Source organism: Takifugu rubripes, chromosome 18, assembly GCF_901000725.2.
Source record: "Takifugu rubripes chromosome 18, fTakRub1.2, whole genome shotgun sequence".
In the NCBI taxonomy this organism is placed as follows: domain Eukaryota; kingdom Metazoa; phylum Chordata; class Actinopteri; order Tetraodontiformes; family Tetraodontidae; genus Takifugu; species Takifugu rubripes.
The window spans coordinates 2,124,250-2,149,566 of NC_042302.1; the positions used below are offsets into that span (position 1 = coordinate 2,124,250).

A 25,317-nucleotide genomic window follows, 5' to 3' on the forward strand; every position below is an offset into this window, starting at 1 on the left:
CAGTCTCATTATTTCAAATCTTTATTTATATATAAAACAAAATCACCATCAAAAAAATCGAGTGAAGGTTTCTTATCCCAAAGCAGCCACGCCATCGTGTGTTACCATGGAGACACAAGGAGGATGTGGTCAGTGGACAACAGAGTTGAGCGGTTCTGCTCTGATGTTTCCTAAATCCAGGGTGGAGTCCGTTTCCTCATCGATTTCCCCGATCACTGCCCTGAAGATCAATCATTTAATCAGTCGACAAAAATGAGTTTCTAAAAATGCACCTAAATAAATGTCGCCACGATCGCTGGTCAAGCAAAGCTCTGAAAACTGTCTGAGGGTGAAAGGTCATGGGTCACTCACACGTTGTCTCCTCTGACGATGTACAGTCCCAGAACCACCTGCTCCACCCCCTGACTGGAGCTAAACACCCGCTCGTGACTCTCATCCAGGATCAGGTTGATGGTCTGATCGAAGCCTTTCAGGGTGCCCTGAACACATAGTTGTAACCTTAGTCACTATTTACAGTTGTACAAATAAAACGTCTCCCTGTGGCCTTAATCAACCATCTTCATAAAAATAAAAAATAAACAAAACCTCAGATTTTTGGACAATGTACCTGAAATCCGAAAGTCTTTTGTATTTTACATTTTTGTAGGGTTTTTCATCCAGATACGGAAAAGAGCATGCTGGCAGTATTAACATGTACATGTGAACTCACCACTATCATTCTGCCGTCTGAGGTGACGATGGCCACAGTACCTGAGTCACATGGTCAAGGTAAATACAACCGGGACAAAAGCAGGATTATATTTTACAGCTTTTACTATGTAGTGTTGCATGCACGCCTTAATATCAAAACAAACACCTCTCGGGGCTCCAAAGCTAAGCTACTTAGCGTGTTGTCATTCATTCAGTTAGCACGTTAGCTCGGCGCATGTAGCAGGATACGGTTAATATAGCTCTCCAGGGCGGTAGACATGGCTGCTGCCGGGCTTGGAGGCTCCTTTTACGTTAGAGAAGTCGATAAATGTTCCCGTTTCTTATAGGAAGACGAAGAGATGCAGAAACAACCGCTAACGGCAACAGCAACCCGGGGGACAGACAGAAGTAATCCAGCACAGAGTCAGCGAACAGGCAGCGCGCCCGAAACAAACGTCACATCCGGCTAACGGCAACAGCAACTCGGGGGACAGACAGAAGCAATCCAACACAGAGTCAGCGAACAGGCAGAGCGCCCGGAATAAACGTCACATCCGGTTCAGGTTTAAGATATTTATCGTTTTCTAAACGATGTTACCAAGAACTGAGCATCGTTAATAATACAAATGAATCCCAAATTTGAGACATAAGTGTAGACCAGTTTAAGGCCCACATTGAAGTTTTTTATATTTATGTTTGGGTCTATCAGATATGGTTCTGAAAAGGTTCCTTCAACTAAAGGCAACTTGTGCAAAGGTAGCTGGGTTAGACTCTAGCCATGATAGATGGATGGATAATGAAACCAAGGAGCCAATTCCTCCAGCGGGTCTTCCTCTTTATTGTTGTTCAGTAGTCTTCCATACAAAGGGGGTGGGGGTGGGGGTGGGAGCAGTTGAGCCCAACAGGACAAACACCAGGAACATCATCATGCTACCAAAGTATTAAATTTGTACAAAAATACTTTACAACATCCCTGTTCCTTTAAAGAAAAATACCGTTTGGTTGGTGAAGCTACATGGAAACTAATCTGACCCACTGTTTCAAATGGCAGTGCGATGCGTGTGTGTGCATGTGCGTGTTGTGTGTGTTTTTTGTGTATGTGGAAGTCTTGCTGAGGTGAATCACTAGCGTGCAAATCCCTGCAGTGCTACACACTCACACACATGCACACAAACGCTAAAACACACACACACACAGACTCCATCTTTTTGCACAATCCTGTGTGTATGGCTTTAGATCTCACTCTTCAAACCCTCCTGAAGCCAGACCCCCACAGCCCTGTGGCTCTTCCTCATTGGTAGAACTGAGCTAGATTAGCATTACCAGCCGTATTAGCCATGATACGAATAATCCCGTGTGGTAAATGTCACTGAACCATACGCAGCTACACGCTAAAACAGTAGAAACGTCATGTTTGCTGTCACTGTGACAGAATTTAAAGGCTCCTCACAGTGGTGTGGAATACATGGCTAACAGCAATATCAACAGCCATTTAATCCCGTTGGTGGGTCTCAGGTATGCGTTAGCATGGGCTACATGTAAAGGAACAATATGCTATTTCTCAGAGACATACTATGTACCACAATGACACCGTTATTGTTTACATTATTTATCATCAGCCTCTACTTTTGCGCCCTGGAAATCATGGAAATATTTAATAAGTGTTTGCCGTCAACATATTTCACACATAATCACTTGTGAGGTCACTTCATTCTCTTAACTCTAAGGTGGCATGTAAAATACTAGCTGTGTAAACCATATCTTGTGCTGTCGAGAGAGTAGCAACCTTAACTAGGTTGTCTATAATATAAGACCAGCCACTTTGATGGATTGTAGCCCTATGTTAACCTTGTGCTACTCGTGCACAGACCCATCAGGAGCTGTGTTGGCGCTTGGATTACCAACAAGGATTAAAGCATCAGTGTACCTGGTGGGAAACATAACTACAGCTAGCATTGTGCTGTCTTTGGTAGCCACATGTCAGACAATCTCGACACCCTGTATGTAGAGGCTGTTATCAGCACATTAGCATGTTAGCACTGTATGAAAACCTCAATCATGCTTTCTGTCCTGTCAAACAGCCTGTGGCTAACAAATGACTAGCAGGAGGGATTTGATTGGCCAGTTGAAAATTACGAGTTTAGAGGTGAGATGCTAATTTTTCTAACACACAGCACACCCACACACTTACACACACACTCATGTTTACTGACACAGACTTCCTGTTTTTCAGGATCTTTTGTGTAATGTTTTGTGGTCATGAGGTGAAGAGTTTCAGGGTTTGATTTTTTTATGTCAACAGCAACATGACTGAACTGTATTTAATCTATTTTACATGTTTTCAGATTCAGTCGCCACAGAAACAAACAGAGAAACTGACAACAATCAATCAAAAACACACAATCGATTAGCATAATAGATTACTATTACTGAGGGGGTGGGGGGACGTGGGGGGGTGGCATGCTTGGCTTCTTTCTCGGAGCTGATTGGTGCTTTTGTGTGGGGGAGGGGGCAGATTTTATCTTCTGATTGGTTCCAGCCAATCAGCTGAAGCGCTCAGAAATGAAATTTGGATGAGGGAGGAAGTTGGGCCCCGTTCACACTGCGGGCGAACCCCTTTTTGCTGCTCGAATCCTGAAGCTTGAGCGTCCACATTTGCAAGTGATCAAATCAGATTTCTTCGCGTCCGAACTTCAGAGCCCGGGCTGGATCGGTTGCCGTGGTAACGACGTCGGCTTCAGTACACAGAAGTAGCGACACAGAAGCATGTGAGACAATGGACAAGCTCCACAGCGCGATATTCTCCTTGGTGTCCTCACTGCGGCGTCCCACCAGGTGACTCTAGGTGTCTCTTCCCGAATGTTGTGCCGTTATTAGCGTCTCCCTCTTGATGATGTCCGTCGCTATCGGTCCCAATCGGATTTTCATGATTCCAGACAGGATAGAAACCCGATTTGGGGCGGCAGTGTGAACAGGGCCTTAGAAGGACAAAGCCAGGATAAGGTGGGAGGGGCTTAACTGGCCTTGATTCTAAATACAACACACACACACATACATACATACACACAGTGTGGCCAGTCCAACAGGTGTAAACGGTAGAAAAATCTTATTGAACTGCTCATCATCACCATCTTCCTCATTGTCTTCCTCCAACCGGCAGCTCATTCATGGCACAGAACTAAAATCTTAAATTCAAACCCTCACTCTGGTTGGAGATGCTCCGATCAGAACCATCCCAGAATGATCGGACATTGATAGATCCTTGATATATATTGGAAGTGTGTTACCGCAATGACATCATCCATTTTCCCATATTTGTTTCCTCAAAGCAGGAAGTGAAAAGATCCAGGTCGGTCGCGTGTCAGATTCTGAAATCTGATTCTGTGGTTCTTTGCCAGGTTGGACAGAACCACGGCACTGGTTCAGCACTGGACTGGGACAAGCAGTGACCCAAAATAAAAATGAGAATCATCTAAGACAAATAAGGTTACTGGCTGAGGCTCTGGGTCCATTGGGACCAGTACAGTATTGTAGCTCCATTGAGGACACGGCAACAGAAACAGAGGAGTTCTTCTGACCCAGGTGGAGTCAGCTGCCATGATTCAGAAATCCACCAGAACCACCCAAAAACTCCAATTCAAGTCTTCCTTCTTGGCTCGTATAGTTCTTGGAACGAGTTAAACCTTTGCTAGTGGCTCTAACAGAACAATTACCCATCATTCTTGGACCAGTCTCACCAGTATTTTCAGTGGTTCCTTTTTGATCAGTAGTCATTTCTATTGTTCCATTTGGACCAGTATCCAGAACAGGTTCAGATGGACAGTTAAGGTGTCCATCTATGTGCTTTTGTGCTGCTTCAGCAATTCAAAGATCAGTGGTTATGAGTTAAAGTTCATCCATTAGGTGTGTAGCACCATGGGGGGTCCACTGTGACTCAGGCCGGAACCAGTTCAGCTCTCTTCTTTGATTGTTGATCTCTCTTCTTCTGTCTGGTCCTAACTGGCTCTGTCTACTTTTGTGTCTGCTATAAGGACTTATTTGTCACCTGACCCACCATCAGCACATCTCCAGGTTGGCTCCACTTGATTGGAACGCCATCTTCTGCATGTCCAATAGGGAGCTCAGACGGTCCGAGGTCACAGCTGATTGACTGGGGGGAGTGGCTGTTGTTGGCGGTGCCTTCAGTGTGATTGGTCAGCAGGGAAGGGGAGGAGGCGGGGTTTCGGCTGATGACAAGCTCCAGGCGGTTTGGAGACTCTGCGATCAGTGGAACCACAAGGCAGCAGTCAAAGTCTCTGGTCCGGACGTGGTTAATCTGGGAGAAACAACATGGATGCCATTAACGAGCCAGGCGGAGCCCCAGGTTTGGGGAGCTGTTGTACTGTTTATACTTATTTAGCGTTGTCATTGTTTGACTACCTGCAATATTCGGTCGTAGGCTTGGAGGCCACCCTGCTCCGCTGGGCCTCCTGGACGGATGTTGCTAACATAGACACCGCGATCCAACAAACCATCAGAGACACTAAAACCAAAGTCTTCCAGATCTGAGGCCTTCTCTAGAGTCAGCTACACACACACACACACACACAGTTAATTCAATTTCCCTACAGGGATGAATAAAGTAAATATTAATCTGAACGTCATGACAACGACACCAATCTCTGTCAGTGTCTGAGAGGGCACCTTGTGGAGCTCCACGGGGTTCTGGTTCAGGATGTCATTGACTTCCTGCCTCATCTTCCTCATGGCGAATGCACGACGTTGAGGATCAGATGGTAAGGTGTTGGAACGCGCCGACACCTGTGAGACGGTGAAGGAGCCGATAAAGCTATGACACAGTTATTCAGTGGAGCTGCTGACCTGGGTCAGGGGTGGTCACCTGCGGTTTGGAGTTGCTACGTTCCTGGAAGCTCGCCTGTCGGCCCAGTGTGCTGCGTGGGGGGGTGGGGTCGTGGTTCAGACTGAGGCTGGAACCTGACATAATGGTTGCCTGGAGACAGCGAATCAAAAGGCATCTGATCACAACTCAGGACAGATGCATTCGGGGAGCCTGAGGAGAAGCCTGTGATGATCCAGACAGAGCAGGTCGGATTCCGACAGGTTCCTCAACCCACCGCTGATCTTGGGCTGTTATAGACCTGCTGAAGATCTACTAGATCCAGTCTTGAATGATCTGTCCTGTTTACAGTTTAGATCAATCACTTCTTTCTCACATTCAAGCCAATTAAAGGCGAGCATCACAGACCTCCCATCGGGCTTTGCAGAAGCTGTACCAGCATGCCTTCCTCACACCAGCCGTGCCAACGTGATTGGTCAGAAGCCATGTGACATTAAAATGATGACATCACAGCGTTGCTGCTGAAGCGTCGTTAGTCACATTCAAACAGATAAAAAAAAGGAGAGGAGAGGAAGAAAGGAGAAGAGGGGGATGGAGGAGGAGAGGTACCAGAGTGTGGAGGTGCATTTCCTGTCCAGACTCCTGGAAGAGAACCAGTTAATTTGGTTTTCAGCTTTGGGACTCAAACGCAACAGTATTTAAACTTTTGAAGGATTTTGGAGGGACCCTGAATTCCTCTCTTCCTTCAGACGATGAGTTCACTGAAATCCGCTCATTTCACTTGGAATTGAACCTTCTCACTCACCTCCAGCTCCCTGAGGATGCCGCTCTGGCCGCACGTTTCCAAGTCCTCCAGAGCCTGAGACCAGAAGTTCTCCTCCTGGTCTGGTTCTGTCCCATCGTGTCCCACAGTGAACCTGGAGCAGAGAGGTCAAAAGTCAGCCAACCAGACGTGAGACGCTCCTCTGCTCTGACACTGGTAAGGTCATGCACATACAGTTGAGCACTAGACAGGGTCAAAGGGTCACCAAGTGAGGGTCTCTGCTGATGGGGTCAGGGGGGTGGGTGTTAGAAGGCAAGTGTGAGAGGTTAGGGTTAGAGGTCAAAGGTCAGTGTGATACCTGCTGTCAGAGATTAAACCGCTGGGGAGGTTACAGACTCTGTAGACAGAGACAAACCGTGGATACTGCTGTTAGCTGCATGCTAATGTCCCGTTCATTTCAATAAGGAACATAACAGGGGGAAATGCAAACAAAATCCTCCTAATACTGAAACAAAGTACCCGGAAAGTATATCTGCCATACAAATACTATGAATTACGCTATCAGAGACACAGACTCTGCTTTTAACAGCTTAAAACATAACCTGATAAAGTGTGAACTGAACAGATCATAGATTTGATCAAATCATCTTTACTGCAGACAATTTAAACCACTGCTTGTCGCATTTAACATCAGCTGTAGGCAGTCAGTGGGGTCAGCGTGGTCGTTTTTCCACCAAAAACACCAATAACTCTCTCACCCTCCGAGCGGGGGGCGGTCCCAGTCATCATCACCCAGTCCCAGGTCCGATAGGGGATTGGCTCTCGGGCGAGTGAAAGAAGATGATTGGCTGTTGGTCACCTTGGCGTTGCACCACTCATGGAAACTGTATGGAGATGACTGAAAGGGTGGAGCTACACACACACACACACACACACAGACACACATACGCGCACGCACACAGAGTTACAGTTTGGTTTGTTGTTGGGAGCAGCGCTCTACAGAATCCACCACAAGTCCCTGATCTTTGTGCTCAGAAGGCCAGAGGTCAGTCTCTTACCCGGGCTGGTGAAGCTGCTGTCCATGTTGGATCCGTCCCACGATTCCACGGCGCTGTCCACCGACGGCAGCGTGCTGAAGGGTCTCTGGCTGGAGAGAGGCGGGACTGTGACGACAGACTCCTCCCTCCCATCCTGGTGCTCGTGCCCCGCGCCTGGGCCTAGGCTTTGTCCAATCACACAGGACTTTGGACTGGTCACTGAGATGGACACCGAAACAGAAGAGTTTGTTTGAAACGGTGGTTTAGTGACGTTAAAGCTGCATTCGCTGCACTGCGTACGTTCTCCCTGCTTCTTGATCTTCAGGGTGACTGTCTCGCCCGCCTGCTGCAGCAGACTGATGGCTTCGCTCAGAGGTTTCCCCTTCAGGCTGCTGCTGTTGATGGCTAAGATACGATCACCCACGTGGATGGCACCAGTCCTACAAACCCACAAACACACTGTCAACACTCTGTGCTTTTTAATAATCTCTGCCATTACCCCTGCGAGTAACATCTTGTTGAATAGACTGAAGATGGTTTATTTATCTCATAAAACAGATGGATCTTCTCCACTAAAACCAGAGCAGCTGACACTGTTTATAAAGCCTCTACAGTAACCATCTGTATGTGACTGTGTGTGTGTGTTTGTTTACCTCTCTGCCAGCCCCCCCTTGGTCAGCGATGAGATGATGATGGGGTCAAAGGGCTCCTCGGTGCCTGAGATGGTGATTCCCAGTGGGCCTCCATACCTCTGCAGCTCCACAGTATAGATGATGCTGCCTGATACTTCCTGTTCATCTGCAACATGTCACAGGTTCATTAAAGATCACAAACCTGTCAATAGACAGTCTGGCAAAGATCATCACTAATTAGCGTCAGTGGGTTTGGTTTTTATGTTTTAGGTATCAAATTCATGGCCCGGGCAAAATCCTGCAGAGATCCTTCAAAGACATTATGTGTTTCCATGGTGACAGGGAAGAAAGAGCAAAGGCCATAAACTGAAAATCTGTTCCACACCATAAATGTGACTTTCTGGAAGAAGGGTTCTACGTTTAGAACATTGTTGGTTTGCTCTAATGACAGAGCTCCTGTGCTGAGCTGTGATTGGCTGTTTCCATCTCCAGGAATCGGTAACTTCATAGCTGCGTACTGACCTGCTGACCTCGAACCCCCAGTCAGCTCTTACATTGATAGCTTGTTGTAATTAATGCATTTGCATGATTTAGGTCTATTCTCTCCTGTACCTTTCCTCCTCCCCCTTCTCCTCTCTCTCTTCCCAGCCCCCCATCAGCAGGAGGGTCCCCCTATATGAGCCCGGTCCTGCTCAAGGTTTCTTCCTGTTAAAGGGGAGTTTTTCCTTGCCCCTGTAGCTTGTTGGGGGTCAGGCCCTGGGATTCTGGAAAGCACCTAAGGACAATTTTGACTGTACTAAATAAAGATGAACTGAATTGACTTTCCAGACTAAATTAAAGCCACAAATCCTAATCTGCTAATCCAGCCACAGATCTGTTCTCACTACCTGAGTTGTCTTCATCTTTTTGGATCTTGAGTTTCACCAGCTCCTCACACTGCTGCAGGATCTGAACGGCCTCCTCCATGGAGCAGTTTTCCACACGGATGTTATCGATGGCCAGCAGCTTGTCCCCCAGTTCCAACGTTCCCGTCCTGAAAACGCACCACGTAATTCCATCAACCTTTAATCTTTGCTACAGTAAAACAGCCCGGATTGAGTTTCCCACCCCAGAGTACATGACCTACAACACACACAGAATCGGCATCATTGAGGTCAGAGAGGTTACCTGTGAGCCACGCTGCCTTTTTTGATGTCAGAGATGATCAGTGGATCACCTGGTTTCCTGTTAGATGGAGCTGAACACACAGAATTGGCTTCAGATGAATTACTAATACTATATTTTTAATAATATATTTAACTGCTGAAGATTAAAAGTTAAATGCTGAAATCAATATTAAAATGACATTTATGCAAATGTAAACTTTAAGTTCCCACAAGTCTTGTTGTCAGAAGCTGATGAAAGTACAAATTAATCATGAGTGCTGCTTTGATCTTTAAATGTCTCCAATGTTGGTTACATTTTGAACTCTGTAATTGGATTAAAATACGTGTGAAGAAAATTGGTCTCAAACAGATTTAATCATCAGCTTTTAGAAACATTTTTGTGTCTCAAGAAATAAAAAAAGAAAACAACAATTAATTAATGATCAATAGGATATATCATAACAAACAACAACCACATGGTGGCGCTGCCTAAGTCTCAATCACAGATGTGGAAACTCTTGCTGTGCTGCAAACGAGGCTAAAAATAATTGTTATACAGCGCGCGAGCGTGACCTCATTTTTATGTCACGCTGCACAAACAGAGATAACTCTCATCCTTCTCTCCTCTCCTTCACTCTGTCTTTACTCACAGCTGATTGTGATTCCCAGCTCCACTCCTGGTTTCTTTGGAAGCTTTACATGAAACGTCCCAGAACTGGGGATGACTGATTCTTGGGGGGGAGAGTGAGAGTAAGAGACAGAGAGACAGAGAGACAGAGAGACAGAGAGAGAGAGAGAGAGAGAGAGAGAGAGAGAGAGGTGTTATTTATCCAGCTGGATGACAGGAAAACAAACATATGCTTGTTTGGATGCTTGGGCAGCAGGATGCCAAAGAAGCAGAGTCAAACACCTAGAGGGAGTGTGTTTCAAAGCGACCCGACAGCTAATTTTTTCCATGGTAGCTTTGATTTGGGTTTCATCAGTGATACTTTTCAAAAACGAGCAAAAACATTCATTAAAACCAGCATTGTCATTTAATGTGAGTAAACCGTAACAAGCTTCTCGACAGAGCTCTCTGAAATACTCACATAACAAGGAGGAATCTTGGCTTCAATTCCACAGAAAACACAAATGTGTGTGTGGGTCTGTGTGTGTACCTGCCACATCGAATTCAATCTCAAGTGTGAGCTGGGCTGTGATGGACGAGTCTCTGAGCAGCTGATTGGTTTCTTCCAGAGTTGAATCTTCAGTAGGAACTCCATTTATTGACAGAATCCTGTCACCAATCTGCAGGATTCCACACCTGCGCACACACACACACACACACACACACAGTCAGTTGTATGTAGTGTAGTAATAATCAGTAAAATTTGGATAACTGACCGCTCAGCGGGGCTGTCGGGATCGATATATGCGATGAGCGGCGGTGAGGAGAGAGTTTCCGTGGCAAAAACTCCCCCCTGCAGCTGCAGGCCGAACCCCATGATGCCGTCACCCAGCAACATCACTTCGGTGGTCTCAGTGTGAACAACCTGACCGGCAAGACCCACAGTGGAGGAGGCAAGAGACGCTGAGAGGGGGAGAAAGAAGGGCGTCAGTGTCTCACGGTTAATCACCTGGAGTCAAAGGTCAAAGTTCGCACTCACAGCAACTTTTGAAGTCCTTCTTCTTGGACTTCTTCTTCATCAGTGTGCCTCGTGGACTTGTGGGATACATGTTCCTGGGCAGTGTGCTCATGTTGAGGGAGGAGAGACTATAGGCTGACATGGAGCCAGGAGAGTATGAGTGGCTGAGCGCTGCAGACAGAGAGAGAGAGATGTGAGCGAAGGTCACCGTGTAACACTTCAGGAGAGAAAGAGGGGATCAGACGTACAAGGGTTGTTGGGATGGCGGTTGTGCGATCTGGCAGCTGATTGGTCAGGGTGGTACGTGTTGTAGTGGTAGGGGGGGAGGACAGGCGCGGAGCCTCCGGTCTCCCAGGGGAGGGTCCGGGGACTACGCTGTACCTTGACTGCATATACACACACACACAGACGCCCACACAGACACACACATAGGGTATTCAGGTTAGAACAGAAGGAAAGGTCAGAGGTCGGGTGACCTCCGTATAAAAGATCAAACATGTCTCTGTGATCTTTTATAACCTTTTATCTTAAGTGCTCCATGGCTGAACACAGCGGGTCCAGACACAGACCCTCCACAATAGATAACCAAACCTCATGTATTGTTCTCTGTCTGGGAAGAAGGTAAACTCCCCTCCTTTTCCTGACCAGTAATTCATGTTCTGATATCTTGCTGTCATGTGTTCACACCCACACAAACCTGGTATTGTGTACTGAAAATTGCTCTGATGCGCTCAAGGTCGGTTATGCCAGATGCTGTGTACTGTACCTCGCTGCGATGCATTCAGGGTTGGTCAGGCTTGGTGTTGTGTACTGTACTGTGCTGTGATGTGTTCAGGCCCTGTGCTATGTAGTGTACTATATTGTGTTGCACTGAGGCCCAATGCTGTGTAATGAACTATCCTGTGGGACCTTCAGGGCCACTCAGGCCTGGTGCTGTGTATTGTAATGTACTGTAATGTTTTCAGAAGCTGTGCTAAGTATTGTACCATGTTGTGTTGCATTGAGGCCCATTGTTGTATATTGTACTATCCTGGTGCATTCAGGGAGCGCCCGGGCCTGGTGCTGTGTACTGTACCATGCTGTGGTGCGTTCAACGCTGGTCGGGCCTGGTGCTGGGGCAGGATCTCCATGCGCACTGTCTGACAGGCGGCCGACAGCAGCTGAGTGGCTTCAGCCAGTGAGCAAAACTCCATTGACTTCCCATCAACGGAGAGGATATGATCTCCAGCATGAAGAGCACCACACCTGCGCACACACACACACACACACACACACACACACACACACACAGGGTCAGAGAATGTGTCGGGTCAACCCAGGTGAGCCATTGAAGGTGGGCGGGGCCACATACCTGTCTGCGATGCTGGCTGGTTTCACCTTGTCGATGACAATCACCTGTTTGTTGCAGAACATGGATGTAGACAGAGCGATGCCCAGGCTGGAGCCTGTCGCCTTGGCAACCTCCACCAACAATGGCCCCGATGCCGTGGCAACCGAATCTGAGGCATCACATCACGGGTGTGTTATTCACAAATATAAAACTTTATCCCGATGAGCTGAGCAGTGATTATTTAAGTGAATGCCTCAAAACCTTGTTCCTTCATATAAACTTAGTTTTACTCTTTTATTTACAATCACAGTTAAGAGGTGACAGGTTATTGATCAGTAATGACTCCGCTTGTTTTGTAGATATCGATTGGCGAACTCACCCATGACGGAAACGTCGTACTCGAGCAACAGCGTGGCTTCCTGCCCACACTGCTTCAGAATACTCATCGCCTCTGCCAGCGTGCTGCCATGGAGACGGATCCCATCGATGCTCAACAATCGATCACCCGGCTTGATCGTTCCTTCTCTGAAGGGATGGGGAGAGGTCGGGAGAGAGAGAGAGTCTGCACATAGGCTCTGGAAGGACAGAAAGCCTCAAGTAATGCTGAGGTCAGAGGTCACTCACCGGTCAGCTGGACCGCCCGGCCTAATGTTTGTAATGACAATGGGACGAGACTTGTTCCTGTCTTCATGAGCGCCGCCTGCACGCACACACACACACACACACACGTGTCATGAACACAATCGTCCCTATCTCACACACATACAAACAAATCCCTCACCTCTGATGACGAAGCCAAAACTGTTTCCCTCTCTGTGCAGCGTGACTTCGACATTCTTGAATATGACCCCTGACCCTTGCACGGCTGCAACGGGACACGACACGTCAACCACCCGCAGGTCACAGACACGCGGCGCTGCTGACGGATCCCCGCGGCAGTACTCACACACAGGTGGCAGCTCGTACTCCACCTCCAGGACCACTCGTTCTCCCACGTTCTTCAGCAGGCTGATGATCTCGTCGTGCCTGAACTTCGCCAGGTTGATTCCGTTCACGGCGCGGATGTAGTCGCCCACGTTCAGCTGGTCGCTCCTGTTAAACCCGTTCATTTTCAACAGTTAGCGTGAATGGTTGACCGGTCTCCATTACCACCCACTGAGGAATCCTCACAAACTCAGCCGTAGCACTACCTGGCTGCGATGCCTCCCTGCCGCAGGTTTGAAACTCGCGGTTTCCCGTCCTTGTCAATGCCTCCGGACACCGTCAGCCCCAGTGTCGTACCCTCCTTCTTCACCAGCTCCACCACTGAACACCCCCGAAACTCATCTACGACACACAGCAGAGCACTTTGACATGTAGTCTCTTTCATTTATCCATCCCTCCATCGCTGCTCTCCGTCCGAGCGGCCGAAGAGGAAGAATCCAGAAGACCACAGATGTGATGTCACCTCTTTTTCTGTCACTCATCAATTTTTCATCACAAAGCTGAAATATTGAAGAGCAGGAGAGACGAGTCCAGAGCAGCTCTGCTCCCGCCAAGCACAGAGAAAAGGATAGATGGGCTTTAAACTGTTGTTCTACCACCGCGCTCTAAATGGTTCAGTAACCTGTCAAATGGTTCTGATCTGGAGAGTCTAATGTAGTGGCTGCTGCCAGTCTCACGGGTGGGGGAGCCCTAGTCAACAGCACGAATGATTGATTCTAATGAAACAATATGAACCCTCGAAAAAGGGACTGCTGACATGATGTTAAACTGAAACAAAAACCTAAAGGGAGTGTGTTTCATTTGCAGTGTGAGAAATGAACATTGGAAACGATCAAACGATTTCACCGAGCAAACATCAAGAACTGGGCTGCAGATTTTCTTTCGCCTTTACTAACAAAATCCGCGATGGGACTTAGCTCCCAATGCTCAAGTGACGCTCGAGTATATCTAAAAATAGCTGTCGATCAAAAAGGGACTCAGCCTTTTGACTGATCCTACAGTCGTCATGCCGAATCCGGCCGAGCCCAAGGCCACCGCTCCACCATTCTTTTTCATCAAACTGAGCCACCGCTCTTGTTCTCCTGCACTCTGAAGGTTCTCGTCTGGATGTGATGGTCATGGTTCTGACTGGTGCTAACAGGACCGGGAAGCTAGCATCATGGCTCTGATTTGTTACCATTCATAGTCATTCATAGACAACAGCTTCAATTATGAGGCCAAAACCAACACAAAGAACAGCACATCTGTGTGTTTGTTGTTTGTCTCTTCTGGACAGTTGAGTGAAGACTTGCTAACATTGTTTAGTTTTTCGGTTTTTAAAGATAGATGTTTGGTCCCCGCTCCACAAGTCAGACTACAGATACAGATCAGCTGATCTTGGAGGTCTGTCCTCAGGGTTCTGATCTCAAATCAGATCATGGAACAGGATGGTCACCTGGTATACTCTGCCTCCTGATGGCCAGGGCTCCATCTGGGGTTCTGGACCCGGCTGAGTGTTTGCTGTACGGGCCTTCATCTGAAATGAGAAGCGACAACATGAGGTCCACATCTGAAGCTCTTTTTCCTGTCATCAGCTTTCCACCAGCTGATGACAGGGGAGGTTCTGGCATTTGAGGGCTGGTCACATTACAGCAGCACCCGCTGACAATGAAATACTCCAACCTAAATATAAACAAGAGCACAAATACCACTGTATTCAAAACACTGATGGATTCGTCTCAGGATTTCAGCTGCCACTTTTAGTAATCTGCAAAAATTAGGAGTAATAAAGTCAGGCTTCCAGCCTATCTGATTGGCTATATCGGGTCGGCCAATATTTCGCATTTTACGTAATCTGCACAATTGTCCGCAATGTCGTAATTCACTGATCCGTTCAAAGATGCCGTCGGGGTTTTGCGTAGATGGTGGATGCGCATGTTTTATCTGTCCTATTTACTCTGAAGGAGCTTCACTGCGCCGACCGCGATGTTGCTAGGGCCATAACAATAATGATTCAAGTTTTAAAAAAAACTTTATTAGTCCATCAAAGACGCATTTGAACCAAATGACATTGTTTTTGCAAACACAGCCAAATAGACACATCTTGTTGGATTAAATCTGTCTTTTTTATGTCTCTGTTGTGTTTGTGTTTTGAGCTCTGTCACTATTTCGTGGTCAATAAAGTTTTTTGAATCTTATCTTGCATCAGATACAATCACACATGCGGTATATTTCTTACAGAAAAAGAGTTTAATTACATCAAAGTAATCTAATTACAGCATTTTAAGTTGATGCAGCCAAGATTTTTGTCCCAAGTTGTGTTTTCTAAATTGAACTTTGAACTTATATCTGGCCATCAGTCATCTTAGTCAGTGTGCGGGCAAAAATTGTGAAACACTGGCCTAAAATACTTCGGAATCCTTTTTTGATGGTCAGTAAACCAAACACATGTCAAGACAGTAAATAAACAAGTTATTTTAATAGAGATATTCACTAATCGGTGATCGGCATCAAAAATCCTGATTGTGTAATGAGATTTAAATTTATTCAAACAACTCGGAACAAAAAATAATAGAAGGATAAAGGTCGGAGGACATGGCGCTTACACGATGACACATTCTTCCACTTTTAACCCAAACCCATCATGACTAACCTAAACCAACGCTAAACCTTCATACCAAGTCTGAACCATTAAAGACACTTTTGAAGCTGTCAGGATCAGACCAAATGTCCCCACTTTGACAGTGAAATGGGAATTTTGGTCCTCACTACATAACAGTACAGAATCACACACACACCATAGCTAACTGGAGGAGAAGGCTTCTTCCTCCACATGTAGGACAGTAGCAGTAGCTTAACAACATTTATACAAATAATCATTTAAATGAGGTCATGTGTTCATGGATCAGAGTTCCGTATTTAAATCTGAGCCAATTGAATAGAAAGAGGCTTTTCTGTCTCAATTTTGTGTAAAAGCAACAGTAAAAATACAGGATGAACAGCTTATGTTAGGCTGTAGTAGACATCTTTAATGTTGCAGCAGTAAAATAACCTGAAACGGTCGCTCATCCCAAATGTTTTCACACTTGAGCCCATCGTCACTGTAGATACTTCGGTACTCGGAAGTACTTAAGTATTTCAGAGTGCCCCGTCATCGCAGCATTTTCACCAACTTCAGCTACAAAATCCAGCAGAGCTTTGTCCATCAGACCTCCTCCTATTCCTCTCAACGCATACCATTAATGTTACATTCATGAAAACAAGAACACACACTCACACACACACACACTCTCCCTGCTAACACTCACTCTCCCTCTTCCAAAGCTACCTACTGAATGAAAGCATCAGGAGATCATTTTCGCTCTCCCTCTCTAACACACACACACACACACACACACACACACACACACAATCCATCTCTGTTTTCAATGTCAGCAGTTTTCACCATGCCAACATACGTTAACACCGCTCAAATCCTGCCAAACCCATCACACACACACACACACACACACAGACACACACAGACACACAGACACACAGACACACACACCCTCTCTCCATGCACATCTCTCTACCTTTGTTCACCCTGCGTAGGATCTGGCAGCGACATTTAAAAGACACGGCGATCATGGCGAAGCCGAGCTGACCGTGGCCTCCCCCCCCCAGCCATGCAGATGCAGCTGCCACAGAATGCACCTCCGCCTCTGACTCCTCCTCTTCGTCCTCCTCTGCCTCTCTGAGCAGCCAAATGACAGACGAGCTCCTTGAGACCGGCACGTAATCGTTTCACAGCGAACGAAAGAGAGAGCGAGGGAGAGACGGGGTAGAGAGGGAGGGCTGCAGATGTGAAGCTCCTCCATAAAACGGGGGGGGGGGGGGGGGGGGGGGGGGAGCCTGCGCTGCGCAGATGAGAGGATGAAGAGGAGGAGGGGGAAGATAGAAGGGGGTGGGAGGAGGGTGGCTGAATCCCTCAGCGAGATGGAGGGATGAAGAAAGATGAAATGCTGGTGGAAGAGGAGGTGAATGATGAAAGGAAAGGAGGGAAATTATGAATGATTTTAAAGCATCAAAGGAAACAATGCCCAGTGATTTGTTTCCCAGGAAAAGAGGGTAAACTCGAGGTGTAAACACCCTCATAAACACAACATCAATAAAACTCTGATCACTACAAATACAAACTGGAGTAATCAATATCGGTACAGGGTGTTGATGTCATTAGACCACACCCCTTCTCATTACAGAGATGCGCATCACCTGATAAGCTTAATTGGTAGTGGGCTTCCGAGCCTAAACAGCTTGGAGTAAGACAACGTGCATAAAGAGGATGATGTGGTCAAAATACTCATTTGCCTAATAATTCTGCACTCGCTGTATACTTGATGTGATATGGCTTGATATGGCTCTGATGAATGACATCATTATCCTTTCATCTAACAGGAAGTTCGGTTATAATATGACTTACTCCAGGTTACCACAGTAAAATATTACATAGACACATAAGTGTACTGCACAGACTGCTGTAGTCAGGACTAGTAAGAGTATAGTACAGTAATGGTATCCAAAAGTAATCGGAGCCAATAGGAAACCAGCTTTTCTGTCTGTGATGTCACTCACCGCGTTGGGGCGTGGTCTAATCCATCAGGTAGTAAAAACACACATGTGGGTCAGTGTTTCAGATGCAGATTACACTAGATTAGTGTGTGTGTGTGTGTGTGTGTGATGTTCTAATAACATCACACACACACATGCAAAAACCCATCTCTCCCCCTTTCTCTCAACCCCCTTAGCACAAACGAGCACACGCGCACAAATAAGAGTTTTAGGCTGTGATTTGAGGTGAACTGATCTCTGCTGCCCCCTGCTGCTCGTATAGAGTAGCTGCTGCTGTCTGACCACATCGCGCCCCCTGCTGGATATACCTCAGTATTGAGTGTATAACTACGACAACTCCTGAAGTACTACAGAGACACACAATGTGAATAAATTACGTCCTCGATGACAACAAATAACTTCCGGTGAACTAAATAGTTGAAATGTTGTCTATCACACTGACTATTAATGAAATACTGTACAACTGTTACTGCAACAGCTTCTAATACTAAAATATCAGTGCAACTGAAGCTGCAAAACCTTGAACAGAAGTAAAAGGTTTAAATAGGGCTCAACAATATTTAACCTTAACAATAAACACAGTAGAGAAGCCAGAACCACGCCTGCCGAACCGCAACCCCGTCAAACTGAAACGGAACCAGACGGATCACGACCCTGATGAGCTGCAACAAACTTCTGACAACGGAACTTAAATTAGGCGGTCAATGATTCTGCTGGAGTTGTTCCTTTTTGGTGCAAACGGGCTTCCGTACAGGAGGAAGTCCATTCACTGCCTCTCCTCTGCTTCCTATCACAGACCTGTAAATGCACATCAGCTGTCGTGATACAGTAAAATAAGCTGATGAAGCTCAACACACACACACACACACACAGACACAGACACACTACTGCAGCCGTTACCATGGAAACAAGCTGATGAATAATTGAGAGGGTGATAGGGAGATAGTCTCTGCACCGTACAAAGAGTGATATTGAGTGATGAAAGCAGTGTGTGTGTGCGTGAGAGCGCACGTGTGCGCGTGAACTTACTTAAACACATGGGTTTGAGTCACATCTTATGACATCTTATGTAAGTCCACACAGAGAAGAGGAGTCAGTGTTAATAACAGTATCAGAGGAGAAGAGGAAGTGTAAAGCTTTAATTAGTGTTAACAGTCACATACAGACTCACAAGTCTCTGCATGTGTGTGTGTGTGTGTGTGAGAGAGAGAGAGAACCAGATGGGCTGAAACCTCAGAACTGTGAACACAAACTCAGAAGCTTCGCTTCAGCACATCACATGACTAGAGCGGAGAGACGACCTCGTCCTTACATCAACCTCGTCTCAAAACCCCTCAAATCAGGCGGATTTTAAACTGAATCTCAATGTCAAAATGCTGGAAAATAGGTCTTTAAATCCAACTAACTCCGCCAGAAGTGTACACCCCTACGCAGGGGTGTGTGCTACATGTGTTAGCTACTGTGAAGAGTTCTGTAGAAAACTAAACCGCTAATCTGCACAAGTAAAACATAGTTTAATAGCTACGTGGGATCGTAACTATGGACACCTTTACAATTTTGTCATGTCCATGTTTACCGATCCTGCTAGGCTAGCTGCTAATATGGGCGTGTACCCACTGCAGGAACCTCCCCTGAACAGCCATTTACAGGAAAATTTAAGGGGCCCAACTGTAGCTGTAGTGTAGCTAATTTAGCCCTAAAAACCTCTTAGTGGGGTTTGGAGGAATGTAATCCGTTGTGCTTCTGTGTCTGCGTAGTTTACAGGAGGGATTGTGTCAGTATTGGATCACCTGCGACCGCCGCACAAGTGCGCCTCTCAAAAATTTCAGGATCGTAGATCAGGGGAGCCACGATGCGGTGATGCTTTTAGCCTTTTAGCCAGGGTGATCTAAACTGGTTTAGCTTAGACAAAACAATAAGGCTGGTTATATATAGGACCCATTCGAACTAAACGACAACGTTTTCTGACGAGCGATGTCTTGATGCCTGGGCTTTTTGATAACCAAACCCTTCTTTATTAAATCCAAAGCCATTGGCTGTCCCTAATGAACGCCTCCCCACTTCGTTCCTTGGATCCACCGCCATGTACACAAACCAGAAACGCACCAAACGCCCATTTTTGTTTTGTATTTGAGGGCAAAACTCTGGAACGCCATACTTCACAGACCTGTAGGAAATCATATTCTACTTTCATGTTTACCTCCTTCCTTCTTTATTATTTTTGCTTTTGGTACCTGAATCTCTTGCACGACATCACGCGGTGACCGAAGCTTGTGCCATCATCCAGGGGTCCCACCCTGCACATCGCCATGGAGACGGCCTAGTGAGAGGAACGGTTCCTGTCCCCGGTATTTGCTGGGAACTCACGCGCCCATTGGTGACCTTTTAGTTATTGGTTGAGCAAATAGAAGTTGAATTTCGCTAACTTTTTCAACGGCAGTGGCACCATCAAAGTTAAAGATGTTAGCGGGTACACGGAGAACACGAGGGGACGTCAAATAAAAGGGGCGTGGCCACGGGCCATTTTAAACTCAGACTCACAAACAGGTAGAATAGGGGGTGGGGTTTGGACAAATCCCTGGCCCCGCCCACAAATTCCTTACATGGTGTCATTAACTCTACATTCACTTAAGAGTTACAAAAATCTCCAGAGTGATTCCCAACAACCGTCTGAAGACTCCTGGTAAGCTCATAGACAGCAGGTAGATCACAGTGGGAACACAGTCCTGATGCTAACACAGCTGCTCTACATCATCTCTACACACGTATAACTGTTATATATAGGTTCTGAGTCTCTCTCGCTTTGCATGTGCATTTGATCCTGTCTGTGTGTGTGTGTGTGTGTGTGTGTGTGTGTGTGTGTGTGTGTAGGTGTATGCAACCAACCTTCAAAAGCCTTTATATATAATCAGATTCTTCATTAAACACACACTCATTGTTAGCTAGCTGCAGGAGTACATCTCAGCTGCTTGGAAATAGCAGTAACACAGATGCATTCACACGCTCACACACAGTTCTAGTTCTAGTCAAATGAACGCTCCATCCATATCTCCATCGTTTGCTCCATGCAGCTAGTTTGACGGGAGCTCGGACGTTTCTGTAACCGTCTGAGCTCCCGTCTGATACCAGAAAGTTCCAAATAAACCCACCAAATCAGCGATATGATTCAGCATCTCGTCCCAGTGAAACCAGTGACACCAGCCTACACACATAACCTGATGTGATGGCTCATGTGAGGAGCTAAGTTAGCCTGTTAGCTTCGGTGAAACACCTCTACCATGATGGAAACACATCCGTTTAATTATGATTCTAACAGTTTATTCATTTAAAACACTATTAAAGGCACAGGCAGATGAAAGGAATTCAGGTCGAAGTAAAATAATTAATCTGAAATCCTAATTAAAGGTCAGGATTAATTATGTATCAAAACTGACAGAGCGCTTGATTTAATTAGCAACCAGGGAAGAAGAAGAACTCTCAGGTGATACTGACCTCAATCCTGCTGCAACACAAATTATTCAGATCTGGATGGATAGATACAACTAAATATGGACAAAACAGATAAACTGGAAAACCGTGTGTGTGTGTGTGTGTGTGTGTGTGTGTGGTTAATGAGGACCGGATGTTTTTACCCAACAAAAAGGGATTATGTCAATGAGGAACCTCTATTGACAGATGTTTGTGTGTAGGTGTGTATAGGTCTGTGTGTTCCCTACGTTCTCAACATTCCGTCCCAGACTCAACATTTCCTACCTTGTTATTACCCACAAACCACCTGGCCCTCCTTCAGATGAATACCTGCTTGTGTGTGAGTGTGTGTGATATGTAATCTGCTCTCACACACACTCACACTTGCCATAAATGCTGTAATCTGATGATAAGCTCCTCTCGCTCTCCCAGCCAGACAATAAAAGAAAGCTTCTCTCTCTCTCTCTCTCTCTCTCTCTCAGTGTTGCTCTATGAGACTCACTCAGTAGGTGTGTGTTGTACTTGCTGGTGTAGTAGTAAACGTCTTCGTAGCCTTCCTGATAATCGTCATCCGCTCGGTACCTCCTCCCTCGCCTCCTCCTGCCCAGCAGGCGCAGCAGTGCCATGAACCGCTCCATCCCACCAGCAACAGCAGCACCAGGTCTGAACTGGGCCGGGCCGGGCCGAGCCAGGCTGGGTGAGCTATAGGCTGACAGCAGTAACAGCGGTCGCTCACGGGGAGCGATATTCCACAGGGAGAGAGAGGGAGATCAGGTTTCCTCCTTGTTTGCTCGCTTCTATTCTCTCTCTCTCTCTCACACACACACACAAACACACAAGCTAACTCTGTGACACACACGTTCACACAGTCACTCACATGCTCTTTGTATTCTTTGAGATATGCAGCCTCTCTCTCTCTCTCTCCCTCTCCTGTTGGTGCATCTAACCCTGCTGAGCCAATCACAGGGCTCACGGCTCACTCCCGCTCGCTCTCTCTCTCTCTCTCTCTCTCTCACACACACACACACACACATCATTCTCACCCTCACACACACCACTCCTTTATCGCAGCACTCTATTGTAAGTGTGTGAGAGTGTGTGTGTGAGTGTGTGTGAATTGTAAATGTGTAGTTGAAGAGTCAGCAAAGGGAATGAGCGTTCCTCCTTTCATCCTCCCTTCCTTGATCACATTTCCATTTTTTTCATATCCTAGCCTCCTTTTTCCACACACTGCCCCTGTAGGGGGGATGGGAGCTGTTCAGGCGTGTGTGTGTGTGTGTGTGCCTCTGTAATTGAACACAGGTGGGGGTGGGGGGGACTAGCCAATGAGGTGAGGATGAGGAGGAGAGGCAGAAAGGTGACATGAGGAGCGAAAGATGAAGGGCTAACCTGTCATCCCTGTGTTGTCAGTCATTTAAAACGCAGGTTAAATTCAGATGGATTGTTATAGTCGTATCGCCCTATAAACCAATGAGACAGCAATTAAGGTCATCATTTGCATTACCGTATTTTCTGGACTAGATGTCGCTCCGGAGTTTAAGTCGCACTAGCCAAAAACTGCATAATAAAGAAGAAAAATAGATATATAATTCGCACTGGACTATAAGTCGCATTTTGGGGGGAAATTTATTTGATAAAATCCAAGACCAAGAACATACACTTAATCTTGAAAGGCAATTAGCAATCCATTAGCATGGATTAGCAATAGCGTAAGGGTATGCTAACGTAACAAATTCAGCCACATGACCCACAACGAACTGAGTACGTGTCTGCTTTGTTAACGTAACATATTAACAGTTATTCAGATAACTATAGCATAAAGAACATCCGAGCAAGTTTACCAAACAATCAAGTCTAGCACCGCTTCTTCTTCTGCGTCGCTAAAGGAATTCGTTCCTCAGGTACACACGCCTAGAGCGCCCTCTTGTGATTGTCACCATGAAAATAACGAACATGTGAAATTCCGTAATAATGTATTGTTAAAAATAATGATTTAATCAGATAAGCAATCAGAACCTCTTCTGGTCAGCTTTAGAAGGTGCCCCACACTACAAGATGATTTGGTCCACAGATGACACTAGATGGCCAACAAAGCAACCATTTTATTAACTGTAAAAGTGTCATTGTCATCTGTAGATGTCACGTCCTAAATGTAAAAACCATGACTGAAACAGACTGGCTGAATATAAATATTAATCCTGCAGCTGTAGAATATTTTACCAATTGGATTTTCTGCTGAAAAGTTCGTCGATTAATCAAGTAATTGGACAAAACCTTCTTCAACTCAAGCTTTGTGCTTCCTATATTCTTCTTCTCCGTTTGCAAGGGTGACATAGACGTGTTCCCCCTCGTTAAAAGTAGTCTGTGGGAAATTCCGTGCTTTGAGCGTCACATTTAAATAAATGATTACCCCAGGCAGAGAAAATTTCTCGATCATTTATTTCTAATTGCGGTAAACAAAATACTCGAGGAATCACCCCTTTAAATATACAAGAGCACATCACAACAGAGAGCCTGCTTCTTTACAGGCCTGTGGGATGGACCACATACCACTTTCTATTAAAAAAAGGAGACAAAGACAGTTAAACCAGGGAGAAACCTTCTGGATCCAGAAGCTGCAGCCTACGAAACCCCCAGGCCTGTGCAAAGAAGTGGATTTTAATGTCTTTTTAGGGCTCTGATGTTTGGTTCACACCCTATCACCTTTACATTTGCCTTGTTTTGTTAACACCACAAGAGCTTTTTTAAGGCTACTTTCTACTGCTAAGGCTACCGCTGCAGTCCAGGAAGCTTTACTATTGCGTAATTAACTAAAGCATGTCACGCAATAATCAATGATCAGTTTCAGCAGCTCATTACGGCATCATTCAATTCAATTATAGCTGCGATGGCGTCGTTAGTCCAACAGGGGGCAGTAGAGGCAGCACACTGACGTCAGCTGTTTAAATACATCAAAGCAGAGCAGGGAATCAAACCGGGAGCCACCCATCAGTCATCACAAACACCTGAAGCTCATTAAAGTTGAAAATGAGCATTTCCTCATCATCACAAATGTTTTAGTAATAATCTAAAACCCCGCGTTCCTCCCGCTCACGCGCTTTGATGTCGCCGACTGTTGGCAGGAAGTCCAGGATGTTGGCAGAGGAAATGAGGAAGCATAATCCCCCTCACACACACACTCACACACAGGGTCTGGATAAAAGAGGTGATTGTTTTTAGTCCCAAAATGAATTAAAGACAACATAAAGCTGCAAACGAGGTTGTGTGTTTAACAGCAGCGCCGCTCTTGTTCCGTTACGCCACCTGCTGTTCTTCTTTACTCTTCTTCTTCAGTGTAAAAAAAACAGTCGCCCCCACAGCTTCAAACAACAGTCATCATCAGTTGAGTTCTGACATCAACTTACCGACTCTGACTGGTCGGTTTGTTCCAGAATCTGCTGACGTGACCACGACAGCTGTCACTATGACATCCCAGGACTCGTTCAGAAAAACATGCACGCACATACGTTTGGACTTCTATCTCTGTGAGGACGCACATAACCCATAACCCCACCTCAGCCAAACACTGACCTGAACGTTCAAATCAAGCCTGGACCCTCAAACCCAACTTTGAACTTGCACCAAATAGTCGGCCCACAATGGCATTTTCGGTTCTCGGGTCAAACAGCTGCCGGCGCTGTTAGCATTTTTAGCCAGAAAGCTAAGCGTCGCGCTCGCCCACCTCCCCCCTCAGCAACCTACCACCAACAATAGATTCCCGGCTTGGTGCAAATGATTTGGCATGATAATTTCTTTCAGCGCTTCCGTTTTCAGCCTTGGTTTCCACAATTTCAGTTTTCTTAATTTTGTTTTTTGATTATGGCCAAGAGCTTTTATATTGGTGTGCCCTAATACAGTGGGACCTCTACTTAAGAAATTAATTGGTTGTTCCGGAAGTTGTTTCGTAACCTGAAAATTACGTAAGTAGAGACGCGTTTTCCATGTAAATGCCCTAATCCGTTCCAAGCCCCCAAAAATTCAGACATAATCTTTTTATAAATCATAAAAATGCATCAAAACATGTAACAAATACATGTTACAATTAGATTACCGCACAATAAATTTAGAAATTCAGTTCAAGGCTTCTCCAGGAACAAAATGAACTTTATTACAGGCTAATCTTACATTAGCCGTCATTACTAGCAACGAACATTAACACTTCGTTTGGATGGACAAA

At 45.9% G+C, this 25,317-nt stretch overlaps 2 protein-coding genes across 9 annotated transcripts in view; both read right to left on the reverse strand.

The window, feature by feature from the left end:
* Positions 1-3: 3 nt before the first annotated feature.
* lsm8 (LSM8 homolog, U6 small nuclear RNA associated) lies at positions 4-1,134 on the reverse strand. Its single transcript, XM_003972657.3, has 4 exons — positions 940-1,134; positions 710-750; positions 352-479; positions 4-220 (listed from the first exon to the last, which is right to left on the reverse strand). Exons 1-4 carry the CDS (start codon positions 968-970, stop codon positions 130-132), a joined length of 291 nt encoding a protein of 96 aa, XP_003972706.1. The 5' UTR covers positions 971-1,134; the 3' UTR covers positions 4-129.
* A 370-nt stretch (positions 1,135-1,504) lies between these two features.
* Positions 1,505-25,317, reverse strand: part of grip1 (glutamate receptor interacting protein 1) — a 28,123-nt gene continuing 4,310 nt past the window's right edge. For 2 of the 8 annotated variants that reach the window (XM_029825381.1, XM_011613180.2), the window contains 26 exons: positions 14,479-14,559; positions 13,250-13,385; positions 13,006-13,151; positions 12,841-12,924; positions 12,684-12,759; positions 12,439-12,584; positions 12,081-12,228; positions 11,805-11,974; positions 10,978-11,115; positions 10,751-10,900; positions 10,488-10,674; positions 10,262-10,407; positions 9,755-9,835; positions 9,127-9,196; positions 8,847-8,992; positions 7,981-8,125; positions 7,628-7,767; positions 7,349-7,546; positions 7,049-7,202; positions 6,649-6,687; positions 6,333-6,444; positions 6,137-6,169; positions 5,570-5,680; positions 5,374-5,490; positions 5,110-5,256; positions 1,505-5,005 (listed from right to left, as the gene is read on the reverse strand). In XM_029825381.1, coding sequence (XP_029681241.1) covers positions 4,715-5,005; positions 5,110-5,256; positions 5,374-5,490; positions 5,570-5,680; positions 6,137-6,169; positions 6,333-6,444; positions 6,649-6,687; positions 7,049-7,202; positions 7,349-7,546; positions 7,628-7,767; positions 7,981-8,125; positions 8,847-8,992; positions 9,127-9,196; positions 9,755-9,835; positions 10,262-10,407; positions 10,488-10,674; positions 10,751-10,900; positions 10,978-11,115; positions 11,805-11,974; positions 12,081-12,228; positions 12,439-12,584; positions 12,684-12,759; positions 12,841-12,924; positions 13,006-13,151; positions 13,250-13,385; positions 14,479-14,559 — 3,392 coding nt within the window. In that variant the 3' untranslated portion in view covers positions 1,505-4,714. Of the gene's footprint in view, positions 5,006-5,109; positions 5,257-5,373; positions 5,491-5,569; positions 5,681-6,136; positions 6,170-6,332; positions 6,445-6,648; positions 6,688-7,048; positions 7,203-7,348; positions 7,547-7,627; positions 7,768-7,980; positions 8,126-8,846; positions 8,993-9,126; positions 9,197-9,754; positions 9,836-10,261; positions 10,408-10,487; positions 10,675-10,750; positions 10,901-10,977; positions 11,116-11,804; positions 11,975-12,080; positions 12,229-12,438; positions 12,585-12,683; positions 12,760-12,840; positions 12,925-13,005; positions 13,152-13,249; positions 13,386-14,478; positions 14,560-16,597; positions 16,814-21,603; positions 22,055-25,317 lie in introns of those variants that run through there. The other 6 variants (XM_029825377.1, XM_029825382.1, XM_029825379.1 and 3 more) reach the window with 6 other exon arrangements.

Bases quoted from the DNA above. Each gene is read 5' to 3' on its own strand.
- lsm8 (XM_003972657.3), bottom strand. From the start codon at position 970: ATGTCTACCGCCCTGGAGAGCTATATTAACC. The intron at 751-939 runs GTATCCTGCTAC...CATGTGACTCAG, and splicing joins CCTGGAGAGCTATATTAACC to GTACTGTGGCCATCGTCACC. The intron at 221-351 runs GTGAGTGACCCA...ATTGATCTTCAG, and splicing joins ATCGTCAGAGGAGACAACGT to GGCAGTGATCGGGGAAATCG.